Source organism: Amphibalanus amphitrite, unplaced genomic scaffold, assembly GCF_019059575.1.
Source record: "Amphibalanus amphitrite isolate SeventyFive unplaced genomic scaffold, NRLGWU_Aamphi_draft 000077F_arrow, whole genome shotgun sequence".
In the NCBI taxonomy this organism is placed as follows: domain Eukaryota; kingdom Metazoa; phylum Arthropoda; class Thecostraca; order Balanomorpha; family Balanidae; genus Amphibalanus; species Amphibalanus amphitrite.
This window is the reverse complement of record NW_024881573.1, coordinates 813,965-830,774: the sequence shown is the minus strand read 5'-3', so window position 1 is coordinate 830,774 and position 16,810 is coordinate 813,965. Positions and strand designations below refer to the sequence as shown.

The 16,810-nt window shown below is 47.8% G+C and overlaps 1 protein-coding gene across 1 annotated transcript in view; it reads left to right on the top strand.

Annotated features, from left to right (window-relative positions):
- The window catches only part of LOC122379422 (intraflagellar transport protein 74 homolog), a 439,917-nt gene that overhangs the window by 313,371 nt on the left and 109,736 nt on the right, over positions 1-16,810 (top strand). The window contains exon 12 of the mRNA XM_043361638.1: positions 10,944-11,143. Within this exon, the coding sequence (XP_043217573.1) occupies positions 10,944-11,143 (200 nt within the window). The remainder of the gene's footprint in view (positions 1-10,943; positions 11,144-16,810) is intronic.

The following is a 16,810-nucleotide window of genomic DNA, read 5'->3' as shown; positions in this document are numbered from 1 at the left end:
ATCTCAAAAATTTTCCGACCGATTTTTTTTTAAACTTTGTCACAATACACTTCAATCAATTCCCTACAGGTACCCAAAATTTGGCGCGCCTGCGGCGCGCCGTTTTTATGCTATGGCGCGACGAAAAAAGTGGGGGCGTTTAACGCCCCCCCCCCCAGCAACTCGCGGGTTAAGGCCCTCAGAGACCAGCCTGAAAATGGCAGTTTGAGGCCATCAGAGGCCGACTTAGGCTCTCAAAGGCTAATGCGGGTCCTTGAGGCAAGGATGGGACCCTCAGGGGTCAGTGTGGCACCCTAAAAGACAGGCTTGGGCTGGTGTTGGACCCCAGAGTCCAGAAAAGGCCAAGTTGAGCCCTCAGAGCCGATGCAGGTCCTTAACCCGGCAGTTGCTGGGGTATTTCGCCACCCACCGTTTGCTGGGGGGGGGGGGGCGTTAAACGCCCTCAGCCGATAACTCGAGAACCAATAGGCGCAGCGAAACGAACGAGGCGGCAAACGAAAGAACGCGACAAGACGCTTCAGATGAGTACTTTAAAGTTGAATTTTGAGGTCACAGGTCGGGTCAAGGTCACGTCAAACACCTGAAATCGGACTTTCAGTAGCATGGACTTCAGGACTTCACAATGGGCGCCTCCCGTCATAAACTCTGTCAAAACGGTGCACAATCCATCATATAAGGCCTACAAGAGTGTCAGCTCCATGTAGGGGTCAGTCAAGCATAGGTCAGGGTCAAGGTCAGGTCAACCGGCTAGACACATATCCCCGAAAATCAAAACTGATATTCGCAGCCTGTGACACATGTTTTATGGGTAATTTGGGGCGTAGAACACGATGGTGACATTCATTTTATCATATGTGTACGTGTTTGGGTCAAAAAGTTCAAATTAAGAAATGCATGTATCATGGTCGTGAAGTAGTCATGAGAAATTGCCAAGATTCAGTTCAAGATTTTGGAAAATGCGGAACGATAATCAATAATCGAAGATAGCCATTTGATTGTTCATGGTATTGGCAGTCTAATGGCGTTTACGGCATGTCTGTATGTCTATTCTGTGATTTTATATGATTTTTTGAACATATAACGTGTTTGGTCGAAAACCAAGAAATCATGACATCACTGAAACCTCGATATCTCAAAAATTTTCCGGCCGATTTTTTTTTGAAATTTTGTCACAATAAACGTCAAACAATTCCCTAGAGGCACCCAAAATTTGGCGTGCCTGCGGCGCGCCGTTTTTTTTTTTTTTGCTATGGCCCAGCGAAAAAAGTGGGGGCGTTTAACGCCCCCCAGCAACTCGGGGGTAACCCTCGCCCGTATAGGGGGGAGTCGAACGGACCCCCCTCGATTTTTTGCGAATAACTCGCGACCTGTGACCTCTTTTCCGTGACCATGTTTGGCCGAAATCGCGATTCGGCGTATGTCGGCTCGCATTAGCCGCGCGTTTGCAAGCTTTTCGTGATTTCAAACGTTCAAACATGTGATTTGATGTTGCTCCCATACATAAGGGTGGGTGTCAACTGTCAAGGTCACCTGAAGGTCAGGTCACGTCATTGACCTTTGGTGACCTCGGGTGACCTCGGTTCACTTTTTCGAGTTTTTCATGTTCTAGGCTAGTTTTTTAGCTGAATTCGAATTTAGCAACCATTTGAACATTTACGAAGTAGTTTTGGTGCCTTCGTAACATGTTACGAAGCTGTCAGAGGCGGTTGACACGTAACACGAATACCCGTCACAACCCCTACCGGTTGACCTGACCTGACCTGACCCGACCTGGTCTAAATGCTTAAAACATCATCTCTGATCAAAACTAACACGATATTCGTGATCAGCACCCCGGAAAACCACATAGCAGCCACACTTTACGACTTTCTAATAGGTCCCGATTTTCCCGGTTTTCGGGTCATTGACCTGACCTGGAAGGTCACCCGATGACCTAGGACCTTAAAATTGGGTATCATCGGCTTCCTCTCGTAACGGGCAACACGCTCGTTTTTTCCAGCTTGATCAGGGGCCAAACGCGAGGGGGGGGGTCGTGCCGCCGAAGGACGCAATGGCCTGTGCCGGCGAGGGTTAAAATTGGGTATCATCGGCTTCCTCTCGTCACGGGCAGCACGCTTGTTTTTTTTTCCGCGAAGCTCTAGCTCGATCAGGGGCGAAACGGCAAGGGAGGTCCAACGCCCCCCCCCCCCCCCTATACGAGTACCTACGTTCGCGGCTGGAAAAACACCAATACAGGGGATGGTTAACCCTATTAGTGGCAGGCTCCTGGTATACCCCTATTAGTGGCAGGGGGGCTGTTTACGACCCCCCCTTGATATCTCGAGATCTAACGGGCCGATTTTCAAAATTCAAACGGCATTCGATTTCGCTCAACGTGATCTACATTTCTAAAAAATAAAAATTAAAATATGTCAACAGGGGGGGTAGAGGGGGGTAAAAACGGGCAAATTGCAGATACATTTTAGACTGTTTATCACGGCCAGGTTTCTGAACCAATCCTAACGCAACTTTTGCCGATCGATAGAGAATGAACCAGGAATTCACATGGATCCTAAAAATATGCATTTTCAAAAATCATAGGCGGATACAGATCATTGAGATTGGGCCGGGGGTACACAAAAAGTATAGTAAATAAGGTTTTTGTTGGTCCTGTTTCTAAAAAGGGTGGTAATGGTCTTGTTATGTTACAATTTTCTTATGAGAGAACGACTACAATTGTATTGGTCATGCATAGGCGGTGTCAGGGCACCTATGTTGGGAGGTAAAACATAACCCCCCTTTTTGGACGCCTGGATCCGCCTATTATAGCAAAAACGTGTCAAAAGAGGATGCACAATAACTGTATATGTTATCACATGTATACCTTTCATTCACTGTTCGTAAAACTGGTGCAGCATCGTGATCTTCGGCCAAATGACTCGCTTCACGAATAGGACCCCCAATTCCCAGTGCTCTGGAGCCGCCCCTGGTAAAGTTATGAACTTGAAATTTTCAGGGAATAAGTCCAATTTAGTTTTAGGAAAAGTCAGAAAATTTCAGCATCGTAGCTTCAGCGGTTTCGGAGATATTCCCGAAAAACCTGAGGGGTGGATAAAAACAACCCCCTGCCACTAATAGGGTTAACCCTCGCATGTGTGCGGCGTTTTCCAGCTTCTAATGTGTAGGGGGGGGGGGTCGGTTGGACCCCCCCCCTTGCCGTTTGGCCCCTGATCGAGCTAGAGCTTCGCGGAAAAAACGAGCGTGTTGCCCGTGACGAGAGCAAGCCGATGATACCCAATTTTAAGGTCCTAGGTCATTGGTTGACCTTCCAGGTCAGGTCAATGACCCAAAGTCGGGAAAATCGGGACCTGTTAGAAAGTCGTAAAGTGTGGCTGCTAAGGGGTTTTTCGGGGTGCTGATCACGAATATCGTGTTAGTTTTGATCACAGATGATGTCTTGAAGCATTTAGACCAGGTCGGGTCAGGTCAGGTCAGGTCAACCAGTAGGCGTCGTGACGGGTATTCGTAGTACGTGTCAACCGCCTCTGACAGCTTCGTAGCATGTTACGAAGTCACCAAAACTACTTCGTAAATGTTCAAATGGTTGCTAAATTCGAATTCAGCTCCAAAAACTAGCCTAGAAACATGTAAAACTCGAAAAAGTGAACCGAGGTCACCCGAGGTCACCAAAGGTCAATGACCTGACCTGACCTTCAGGTGACCTTGACACACACGGGAGTAACATCAAATCACATGTTTGAACGTTTGAAACCACGAAAAGCTTGCAAACACGCGGCTAGTGCGAGCCGACATACGCGAAATCGCGATTCCGGCCAAACATGGTCTCGGAAAAGAGGTCACAGGTCAAAGGTCATTTGGGTCAGGGTCATGAAATTTTCAGGGTAGGTGTAAAATTGATCAATGCGAGGGTACTGAAAGTTTCGTCGCGATCGGCCGCTTTTTACGCGAGTTATTCGCGAAAAACCATGGGGGGGGTCCATCCGACCCCCCCCCTACACATGCGAGGGTTAAAGGCCGGCATCGGGTCTTCAGAATCCAGTGCGGGGCCCTCAGAGGCTAATATGGGCCTTTACAGGCCAGCACGGGGCCTCAGAGGTCAGTGTGGGACCCTCAAAGACCGGCATGGGCCAGCAGGGTAGCGCGCTACAAGGCCAAGGATGTATTACAAGTAGATTAAGGTCAATAAAAGCCGTATTTAGATCAAGAGGACGCGCCAAGAGTAAGCTGACCATGTCTCCTAAAAAGAGGCAGCGAGCATCACCTACCTATTCGATTTCTGGTTCAAGGAGCAATCATAGTAAGTTTAACTCTGCACTTTTGCAGTCTTCTTAAAATTTTAAATGTATGTAGACTAGAGATGTCAATCGAATACCAACTTTTTGGTATACCGATACCAAACTGATACCAACTTGGTATTTGGTATTTTGATCCTAATGTTGTTGGTATTTTGTTGGTATTACGAATCCGGCTAATGTATAAGAGGATACGAATTCGGTAAAAAGTTGGTATTTCCCTCATGTTCCCAAGTTGGTTTGGTTTCGGTATTTTTCATGGTTTTGGTTGGCATTTGGTTTGGTATCGGTATCCTGATTTTCCGTTATTGATATCACTAATGTAAACAATAGGCATACCTATAAGGTGAAATACACACGAAATACCATATCACACACGACAAACGTTAAACTATAAGTGGCACAGTTGGTTGACTGTGAAAGTGACATAGGCCTTAACCCGCCCCCCCCCCCCCAGTCGCAGGTGAAAATGGATGCACCCCAAAACAAGTGACTGGATCTGCCCTTGGGCAGGGGAGCGGCGAAAAATTTTGCCTGGGATCGCCTGACATCAGTAGAGCCATCTAACGAGAGGAACGCGGAAACACAGAATCATGAATGAATCGAGCGCGTAGTAAACGGTGTATGAAAGGGAGACTCGGCAGAGGCCGGCGCGCGGCGCGCCCTTAGGCATCGGCCGACCCTTCGGACCGCGTGGGGTCAGAGGTCGCGCTCGGGAAGTCTCGGCTCTGGGTTTTAGCGCTGTGCAGTCAGGGAGGATAGGATAGCGCTAGCCCGACTGACTAGTGACTACTGTTAACGCCAGAAGCCTTGAGACCCTAATTTTTCGCGATTATTTTAAAATGCGTGGAATAATTTCAACCATATTTAGGAAATAGCTGTTTCAAGACCTGCCGAAACTTTTTCTTCAAATACATTTTGTTGTCACTTAGATATTTGTGGCACTTGTCATTGACTCGTAATGTTAACTGTTTTTCCATCCTGGATAGAGGCTTTCATACGTCATATGACATTAGGCTCCGCCCACGACTGCGGCACTGACCCGTGCCCATCAGCGACCTCTGTACAAACGACACCCCTGCCATCTGTAAAGGACTATGAATTTTGCTGACGTTTCACGTGCTATGAATCAATTGCAGCATACCGTCAAGTAAATGTTAGGCTCTTGTTGACTCTTGTAGGTATGTGGGACCAAGAGGACCATCCATCCTCAATCTACTACTCACACATGCTTCGGAAAACGTTAACGATTCCTAACAAATACGATTTTCGATGTAGGATATCTGTTTGGTGAAATACGAGCGAGTCTTATGATGTGAAGCGAAGGCAATTTGCTAATTATTGCGCTGGTCGATATAGGTACATAGCGATGTATAACGATATAGGTACATAGCGATGTATAAATCAGGAGCTACTTCATGACATCCGACATCCCATTATCGCATTAGCTGCAACGCCATAGGTTTTAAATACAGGTGAATATTTCCTAACCTTATGTCAGGTATATGCCATCTGCCCGTCATTTGCAGCTTGTGAAAAATAAAACGAATATCAGCGAACCTATCAGCATTGTACAGTCTGTCTTAAAAGTACCGCGCAAAGTGACGGTGGATCCATCATGCCTGACCGAGGAAGGGCCTACTAAATTTGAGTCACTGAAGCAATTCACATCCTCGTCCATTCCCTAGGTCAATTGGTTCGGTGACTTTCAAATTATAGCAGCCCCTTCCTCAGTCAGGCTTGATGGATCCACCGTCACTTTGCGCGGTACTTTTAAGACAGACTGTACAAACAATGCCCATTGAGCATTTATGGCTCCTCAGTCATCATGTCGCTCTTTGGGCATTGTCAGCCAAGACGTTACGCACAACTCCGCCGGCTTTCGGCACCGCTCGACCGTCCCTGCTCCCCGCCACAGCGAGAGTGACCGCGCGCTGGCCCGAAACCGCCGCAGGCCAAGACCACAGAGGCGGGGCTTAGCTGTGACGTCATAACGTATCACAGGCTGACTGGTGATAGCCTCTACACACCGGGTGAAAATCTTGCTCGAAATTTAACATTACGAGTCAATGAGAAGTGCCTGAAATATTGAAATGGCGATAAAATATCTTAATTGTAAAAGTTTCGGCAGGTCTTGAAACGGCCATGGCCTGAGCTTGGTTGAAATTCTTCCACGCATTTAAAAATAATCGCGAAAAATTAAGGTCTCAAGGGGTCTGGCGTTAACAGTAGTATCTCGGCTGATTCGTGTGGGGTGGAAGGGGGCACAGAACGGGATGGTGGCTAGTGGTGGATGATGGGATGGTGGTTAGGTTAGTGCGTACTGCGTAGAACGTAGCTGAACATGCATTGTTTTTTTTTCATGGCAAACAACATGCAGCATAATGTGCGGGATTATGCCAGAACTCATACAAAAGGGAAATAATATTTCGGCTGAGGGAGTGGATGAGTGCCATGACAAAGCATGACGATGCTGCCAAAATCGGGATGCTTTTTTGCCCCCAGTCTTTTACCCCTAACATGGAGCGCTTGATCCGAACTTAGAGGTCCCCGACTGACCTTAGACCTTAAAATCGCACCCGTCCGGTGCGCCACCTTTTCTTCAGGGGCGCTCTTCTTGGTTGTATCTGTTCTTACCAATAATTAAAGCAAATCGAATGTATAATAAAAAAGGCATACCTCGAACACAGTTTTATTCACACCCGCTCGTGTGCATGCTTGTTTTGACCTTAACCTTCTCGCATCATAACATCACTTCAGTGCTTAACCCTCAACGGAATTTTGGCCTTTGGGTTTTCTGCATATACCCCGGCCGAGGGGGGGGGGTGCGATTGCGACCCCTCTCCGTCTTTTTGCCCCTAATTGAGCTAGCGCCTTGCGGATAAAACTGAGCGCGTGCGTCGTATGAAATGCAGCAACTGGTACCCGAGTTGAATGTCTCAGGTCAACCGATAAACTCTGAGGTCAGTATAAGTCTTCCAAGTCGCGGGATCGGTTTTTGGTAAACAACTTCACCACTTAACCCTCGCCCATGTAGGGGGGGGGGGGGTTGGTGCAACCCCCCCCCCCCCTGAGGTTTTTCGGAAATAGTGCAAAAACGGCGGCGCGCAGCGCCGCCAAATTTTGGGTACCTTATGGGGCAAACCTTGCGCATCTTTTGATGAAAAAAATTTGACCGGGTCATGTCAGGTCATGGAGTTATGACGTCACAAAGGGAACAGCCTCCGGCCGGATTTTCACAAACTGAGTGCCAACGCCCGAGGTTTCCTGCCGGTGGTACGGACATCGGTTGATGGATCGTGATGAAACTTCCCATGTATGTTGGGGCAAGTATTGGCTATCATATGGTATAAGGAACTTGACCGGGTCAGGTCAGGTCACGGAGCTATGACGTCACAAGAGGAACAGCGTCCGGTACTATTTTTGAAAAGCGTCCGAACCATTATTTTGCTAATTCTTGTCACCTCAATGGGAATATGCAGCAATATTAGCTTCTATAGGGAGCAAATGGACCTCCCAAATCCAAAAATACAATCAGATTTCAAAAATTTAAATTTTGATTTTTCGAATTTCTGCCGCCGACTGTGACTTTGCCGACTTCCGGCGCTCCCAACGCGCCATTTTTAGAGCTAGGGAAACGAAATACATACCAAACGATAGAGAATTGATCAAGGAACACGATAGTGAAGGTTTCAAGTCGATATCTCCCACCGTTTTTCCGCAATCGCCGCGGAAAGTTGAAAAAGTCTATTTTTCCGAAAATTTGACCTTTGACCGGTCAAAAGTAGGTCAAATGTTGACCTAGGACCAAAAAATATACCACCAATCGCGAGATCTCGTTGAGAGCAATCCGTTGGTTTTTTCCGCTAAGCTCTACGACGCTCCGTTTTCAAACGCTAAGGGAGGGGGGTCGCACCAACCCCCCCCCCCTGCATGGGCGAAGGTGGCAGATCGCCGTTTACGGGCGAGGGTTAAGTGGTTACAGAGCCAACATAATGGCACCATCGAGTTTTACATGCTCCAGCTCAAGCGCGTCGAATAGTATACGCTTTGTTTTCGTTGAGGTCAATTTAAGGTGTTCACATCAGGTCATGGTCAGGGCAGAGACACTCAGGCCACGAAGCTGGCCCAAGGAGGTCATATAGCTTCTTCGATTGGGTAGGTCCTCACAAGTCCACTGGTGGCTTCCCGACTCGCTAGCTCAATTTGATCGGGACTTTTTGGTGAAAACTCCTGTGACCTTAGTGACGTCATAAATGAGGTCGCCTAACTTTAAAAGTGACTGCTGAGTGCTGGGGCTTGCAAAGATTGTATAAAATCGCGAATTAATGCGCTTGAGACAGCTTTAGCTGGCTCCCGGCGCCAAAATGCCAAAATAACAGCTTTCATATTTCCCAATTGATTAATAATCGTGAGGTTGCGTGACCGACCTGACTTCAGGTGACTCTTAAGAAAAATACGAGATAGCTACATACAAGTTGTGAGGACTCTGTGAGATAGTACCTACTAGATCATATAAGCTTCATTCCCCGTTGAAAAGTCCCCTGGCACGAAGGGTGCTGCGACGTCGCGACATTTTGGGACCTTACAGAGGTTCACTTTTGACGTCATTGGTCAACGGCCTGACCTTAACCTTCGCACTTGTAGGAGGGTGTCGAACAGACCTCCTACCCTCAGTTTTTCGCAAATAACTCGCGCAAAAAGCGGCTGATTGCGACGAAACTTTCAGTACCCTCAAGTTAATCAATATTACGCCTACCCTGTAATTTATATGACCCTGACTCAAAAGACCTTTGACCTGTGACCTGTTTTCCGAAACCATGTTTGGCCGGAATCGCGTTTTGGCGTATTTCGAATAGAGCGCGTTTTATTGTCTTTTTGTGGCTTTAAGCGATCAAACATGCGAAAGGATGTTGATCCCATGGATTCTAGTAGGTATCAAGGTCACGTGAAGGTCAGTCAGGTCACTGACTTTTGATGACCTTTGTTCACTCTTTCGATTTCTACATGTTTCTAGGGTAGATTTTGGAGTTGATTTCGCATTTAGAAACCGTTTGAACATTTAAGAAGTAGTTTTGGTTCCCTCGTAACATGTGACGTGACCTGACCTGACCCGACCTGGCCTAAATGCACGAAAACATCATCTGTGATCAAAACTAACTTGAAATTTGTGATCAGCACCCCGCAAAACCCTTTAACCTTGAACAGCTTCACTTTACGAAGCTCTAACGGGTCCCGGTTCCCCGACTTTTGAGTTATATTGACCTGTCAACCAATGACCTAGGACCTTAAAATTGGGTATCATCGGCCTCCTCTCGTCACGGGCAACACGCTCTTTTTCCGCGAAGCGTTAGCTCGATCAAGGGCTGAACGGCAAAGGGGTCCAATGGACCCTCCTCCCCCCCCCCCTTTACGATAGACGCTGGCAAAACACCAATATGGGCGAGGGTGAAAATACAGCTGCTGTCATAAAAATTCAGCTTGAATCAAAGGTCAAGCTTGCCAAATTCCAGCTTTCGCAGCTGTCAACAAAAATAAACATGTGGAGGCGGCACCCACCCCCTCCCTCTCCTCTCGGCCACTGCCAGCGAGGTTTTAAGCGTATCATACACGTTACAAGGCATCATATCAAGATGACACACCCCAGCAGCCATATGCACTGAACAAAAACTTATTACCCACGCTAGTCTATCGGCACCATAGCACATGGTCGAGACTGTCGTCAGCCACGGACGCGCACTCGACCAACCCTCTGCGCCCGTTGACTGCGGGTGACCTTGACATGTCAAGCCTGATCGGCGGCCGGCCGCTGTCGTGCGTCGTTACACGCGGAGGGGAGGGAGACACAAAGCTCTACGTTATAGTTGGCCTCTGACCTTTCCCTGCGCCCTGGTCACTGACCCCGCTCCATGTCGCTGGGCGGTGGCATGGCGGTGGAAACCGGTTCTAGCCTCTACACATGCCACCATCCTAACCCTCCCCTCCCCACGCTACTACGCGGCGTGGAGTACGCTCGTGGGTAACTGGGCGGAGCAAGGGGTCACGCGATACAGGGGCGGAACTGGTTGCCCTCCCGCTCGCCGAGCGACCAACGACTAATACCCTGGAGAACCGTACTTTGAGGCTTTATATCATTGTTTAACGAAATGTGTAAGTGTTATTATGTATTTGCATCCTTCCAACCAGGCGAGCACTTTAACTATTTCCGCGTGAAAATGAGATTGTATTTTTTCAAATGTGTATTGTCTTGTTGTGTTAGAACTTAGAACATATACCTATGGATGACGAAGAAGGCAGTAGCCTTCGAAAGCTACCAATTATATAAACTTTACTGGTGTGGAATAACTCTTTTTGCCATAAACCGGTTCAAAAGGACCGCACTACCTGGTCCGGAAAACCCTACTGGACAAGTCACAGTCTTCTGCCTGAAGGACTTCTCTGACATGGAGGAATCCTGTGGCTGGACTGTGGACACAGGACATGCATCTCTGATCCGACATATACCTCCGACTGGACAGACTGGCTGAACAGACTCCTCAGATTCCTGTGATTGGACAGACATCTCTGATTAGACAAACTCCTCTGTGCCGAGGGCTTTTCTGAGTGGATAAGGAGTGTGACTCCCTGACTCGGCTCTGACAATGTGGGCAGGATCTGGAGGACAGCAACTCGGAGCGTAACCTCAAGTACCGCGAGCTGCGGCGCCGAGAGCAGGAGATGCAGGAGTTCCTGCGCACCTACGAGCAGACTAAAGGCGCCGAGACGCGCGCAGTGGGCGCCGCGCAGGCAGAGGTGGTGCGCACGCTGGAGGGTGTCAGTCGCAGTCTGGCGCACCTACGTCACCTGCCATCGTGAGTCAATCGACCGCGCCCGCGCTGGCCATTGGAGCTGACCACATATTGACTGGGGCTACATGACCAGAGTCAATGCGTATTACAAACGGACTACAATGGTGAGCGAGTAGCAAAATCCGCTCCTGTTGCGTATTTACTTGTTCATGTAACTCAAGCAATTCCAACATTCAGGTTTACATTAGCTCAACTACTAAGCGTCCGTGTTCTTTGTCTTAATTAGTCCCTTTTCATTTGCCCTCGCACTGTTAGGGAGGGAGAGGGTCTTCTAGACAGACCTTCCCCGCGGTTTTTCGTCACGAATGCCATGCGTAAAATATGGTGATTACTGCGTGTTTTGTGTTCGTCAAAACTAGCTGACTAGTAAGTAGTGACTATACCTTATTGCGGCCAAATATAGGCAAAATGCACACAGTTCGGTAAAAGTGCAATCGATTTCGACAGTTCGTCATAGACAAGCTGTCGAAATCGCCTCCACTGTTACTGATATGTATGCTGATGCACTGCCACCTTAATTTGGCTAAAAACCACCTAAGGGTGTAATCTCTATTCCATACCTGAGCAAATATTCCACAAGCCCGCAGTGCACTGAATTTAGTTATTGAATGTGGTCTTTGCAATACACTGACAGATTTAACCCGCGCCCCGTAGGGTTATCAGCGGACCCTGCCACCCGTGGGGGGGGGGGGGGCGTTTCGACACCCCCCCCCCTAAGATCTCGGAAAGTTACCGGCCGATTTTGAAAATTCAAACGGCGTTGGATAGCATCCACGGAACTACCTTGTGACCCAATTTCATTTACCTTGGTCCCAGTGGCGCGGGAACCGGGGGGGGGGGCTAACGGGGGCTGAGCCCCCCAGCTTTTCGGCTGGGGGGCTCGTAATGCATTTGAGCCCCCCCCCCCCCCAGCTGGAGGAATCGAAATCGGAAATCTACCAACATAATTTCATAGATTCATACATAGGCGTGGGAACCGGGGGAGGGGGCAGTGGGGGAAGCTTGCCCCCACAACTCTGCGGCCGTGGGGGCGGTGCCCCACAACGTTTCATGAGGCCAGGAACCGTTGGGCAGCTTGTCCTCCCCAAATTAGGGGTTGTGGGTCACAAAGGAAGAAAGCATGTAAGTGAAAAATCCACCTATTTCACTGGCTCGGCAACTCATTTGGCAGATTAAAACCTTTACTCCAGGTTGCCAAAACGGTAGTTTCTTCACTCAGCTGAGACGGAATACCTCACTTTTTGAAAATATTTTCGTGTTTTTTTTTTGTTGTTGAAAAGGCCAATGTCTGAAAAATAAGTGGCCTAAAACCGGTGAGAAAACTAGATTTGGGGGTACCCTAGGTTGATTTCTATTATGGTTCAGCCCCCCCCCCCCCCAGTCTGGAAGAAGTTCCCGCGCCACTGCTTGGTCCAACCGATGACGTCCTAGGTCAGGCCAAAGATCGAATTTTTACCGTTTACAGGGATTTCAAGAAATGCGTTGTAGAATCGAGTAAAAGGCATGTTATTGAAAATCATCGATGGGGGAATTGTCCATAAAACACATATTTTCTATTTGCGGTCATTAATACCAGGTCAGGTCACAGAGGTCAGGTCACCGAGAGTCACAATATCAAAGTGTCGTGTGATACATGTTTTATGGTCCATTTTACATGACAAATGACATTATGTGGGTCAGACAACCTTTGGGGCCAGTTAACGTTATTTTCTGGTGAAGGTCAGGTCAAGGTCAGGTCAGATTAGGTCAAATTTCAACATTGATATTTTTGCATAAAATGGGTATTGATTCGATGCAGCTCGTCACGGGGAGTCTAATAACGGCCTTTGTTTTGCGCTACGTGGTCGATAATTGCCAAAAAATAGGTTTAAAATTTTTGTGTCATCAATTTCGAAGTGTTTTGGCTATAACTTGGCCATAAAAGAGGTATCAGTCTAAAATTTGGTTTGTGGATAGACGGTAGCAGGGTCTATCATATAGGTAGGTATATTCCATTTTCTCGAAATTCGAAAAAAAAACTCTTGCGATTTTTTGGCTATTATATAAAAAGCAATTACTTCTTAATTTTAGGGTTCGAAATCCAAAAGTTTAAAAATCCGAGATAGCAGTTTTATAGCCCTGTTAATTTTACACCTTTTATGTCTGAACATTTTTTATGTATCTGGAAAGCTGTAGGCCTGACCAGGCCCATGTCACTCCACTTTTGATGGCGTCCTAAGGGGGCCTCAGGACAATTATGGCGCGGTGGGTCACAATCGCTTTCGAGCTACTTGCCAACAGCTGCCATTATTTTCAAACATGGCATTATTTAAATATCATATTATTCATAAATGTGATATTTAAATAATTAGGAATAAACCTCAACATAGAGAGATATAGGGTTCTTCATGGCTCACTCGTGGAAGATCGAATATCTTTTCCTCGCGTGTTACAGAAAAACCTCGCTTCTTCGTCGCTCGGTTTTTCAGTAACCCGCTTGGAAAATATATCCTTATCTTCCACTCGGAGCCATGAAGAATCCTCTATATCCGGAACTGGATGGCGGATGTCACGCTCAAAGTTCAGACATTAAGCTCCAAATTTAATGCCACATTTCTCAAAAATTCCAGCGGTTCGATTTCAACACCCTGCTGTTTACCAATAATGGTGACCAAACGTTTGTTCAGAGATTCATATTGCTTGTGCTGTTTTTCGCGAAATTCTCCCGTTTGAATTTGGATCAGTTCCGCATGTTGTAAAATTTGTTCTTGCCCCAAGCAACGTACGAATTTCCAGATATTTGGGTGAGGTCCCTGAAACGACTGAATCCCTCTGTGCCATCCCTCGAGTTTATTATTGGTCCCTAGTAGTGATGTCAATTACGGAAAATCGAGATACCGATATAAAACCAATACCAACAATATCCATGGAAAAATACCGAAACCAAACCGACTTGGGAATATCAGGAAAATACCAACTTTATACCAAATTCTCAGCCTTTTTTACATTAGTGAGGATTCATAATACCAACAAAATACCAAATCCACTCTCCTTGAAATACCAAATACCAAGTTGGTATCGGTTTGGTATCGGTATACCAAAAGGTTGGTATCCGAATGACATGTCTAGTCCCTAGCATTCCTTCCGTCGTCCTATCTCTCACGTTCCACATTTCCAGATCAAATTTTGCCCACCTCCTTCCCCTCCCACCCCTTGTTAGTTGTCCCATGTATGTGTCTTCAAATGATGCGTAAAGGGGTGCAAGAATTTCCAAATTACTTTGTTCCCGAAGTTCATCCAGCTGCTCAAAGCTATTGACCACAATCTGAGACGGAAGAAATGCCAAGGACGCTAGCATTTTAGTAAATATACGAACATTTTCGTCCTGAATGTATGACATTCTAAGCCCCAAATCACAGACCCTCCTCCAGATTGCTTGCCCAAAATGAAGAAAAAACATGCCCTAATTTGAATCGCAGGAAAAAGGTGTCTCATCGACTGATGTGCTGCGACTTCAAGATCAGTGGTACAAGAGACTGGCTGCAAATTTTGAATAAATGTTAAGACTTTTTCTCACATTTGGTCATAAAGAACCCTAGCTTTGGCCGTAAGAAGAGCATAAATGCAAGGAATGACATGGTCCTTCCCCAGAATTGCATGAACCGTTTAAAGTTGAAGGAATAAAATTTGGGGACACTTTGAACGTGCCATCGGCCATCCAGTTCTGGTTCAGATTCAGATTCTTTATTCGTGACAAATCCATGAAACATGGGTTTTCATTGCCTCACGTCAAACACGATACAAAAAAAGACGAGATTCGGGGCAGTACAAGGCAGTTCACTTAACGCGACCTACGAGTTGCCATTCTGCTCCCGCAGTAAGTATTTCCTGAGTTGACACCTGAAGCTGCGTACGCTGACATCGAGCGGGAGACGGCCGTAGTCCCGCACGGCGCTGTAACACAGCCGCCGGCGTCCGGCCTCCGTGCGTATCCTCGGTAACACATGTCGGCCGGCGTCACGCGTCCGGTACTGGTGCTGTGTCACTTCTCCTATGGTGATCGCTATGTCCTCGGGTCTTCCCGTGGCGGTGACTGAATGCACCATACACAGACGATGATACCTGACAAGCTGCGCAGCGTCGAGCCAGTGCAGATCGCGGAGAACGTCACTAATATGGTCGTATTTGCGTCGGCCACTGATAACTCGGGCACCGAAGTTCAAAAGTTTCTGCACGCTGTGGAGTTGCGTGTCGCCGCATGTACCGTACACCGATATACAGTACCTGACAACAGAGTTCACAAGTGCCTGAACAATGGTTGGCAGAGAGTTTCTGGGTATGACATGTTTTGCATGCATTAGTCCGATGAGGACGCCGGTACACTTTGCAGTTACGTAATCTATGTGACTCTTGAAGTTTAAATGGGAGTTCATGATAACGCCAAGGTTTTTGACAACTCTCGAGTCGGGAATAACGGCGCCCATGATTTTGAGGGTGACAGGTGGCAGTCCTCGGAGCATCGCAGGGGTTCCTAACACAAGAACCTGCGTTTTGGCTGCGTTTAACTTCATGCCGTTGGTACAGAACCACATGTACAGGCATTCAACAGCACTTTCAATGAGATCTATCAGCTGTGGTAGGCCGTTTTTCTTACCACTGACAAGAAGCTGTGTGTCATCCGCAAATTGTACGATATGGATCTTTTCAGGCAGATACAGGCTCATCTCGTTAGAGAACACTGAGAACAAAGTACAACTAAGGGATCCGCCCTGAAACACGCCTATCGTGTTTGGACTGACACGGGACTGCAGGTGTTCGCCCCCGCCACTGTTGGGAATCTGTACCTGCTGCGTGTGGCCGCTGAGATAGTCCGTAAACCACTCCGTCTCGACGCCATACAGCGCGAGCTTCTCTAAAAGTCTTTGGTGCGGCACCACATCGAAACATTTGGACAGGTCCAAAAGTACCAACACCGACACTTCCCCGGCATCCATTGCTCTCAGTACATGATCCGAGATAACACTGAGTGCTGTTTCAGTGCTGTACCCTCTTCGATAGCCGTGCTGGGTGCTGGACAAAAGTCGGTTCGATTCCAGGTACCCCACCAGTTGGTGCTGAACTGTTCGCTCCACAACCTTCATCACGGCTGGCAGGATGGAGATTGGGCGTGTGTTGGTAGGCTCAGAAGGTCCGCTCCCTTTGGGAAGGTGTTCCTTCGGCACGGTGTTTGATGTCAGGCTCGAGTTGATGACGTCAAGGAGCACGTGTCCCATACCCCAAAAGAACTTCTGAAGCATGTTCACGCTGACTCCGTCTATGCCGGTGGAGTTGGACGGCTTCATATTCAGCAGGAGCTGGCCCAGCGTCTCGATGTCGATTGGCTGCGGTCTGAACCCGCTTGTGGTGACGCGTGGCAACCTGATCGGCACCGGCACTGCTGGCTTGGGGACGCTGGCGGCCGTGGTTAGTCCAATGCTGACGTAGTAATCGTTCAGCGCGTCAGGTGTGGCGTTAGGCACAGCCGCTTCCTTCTTGCAGCCAATAGGGGAAGCGGGGGTAGCACCGCCATGTGGGAAACACCGCCATCCTCTCTATCGGCAAAACTCTGAATTGTAAATGTAAACACCCGCCATTTCGGTGTCCGAACGGAAACGGGACGCCGCGTGAAGTAGGTTTCGCTAAGATTTATTT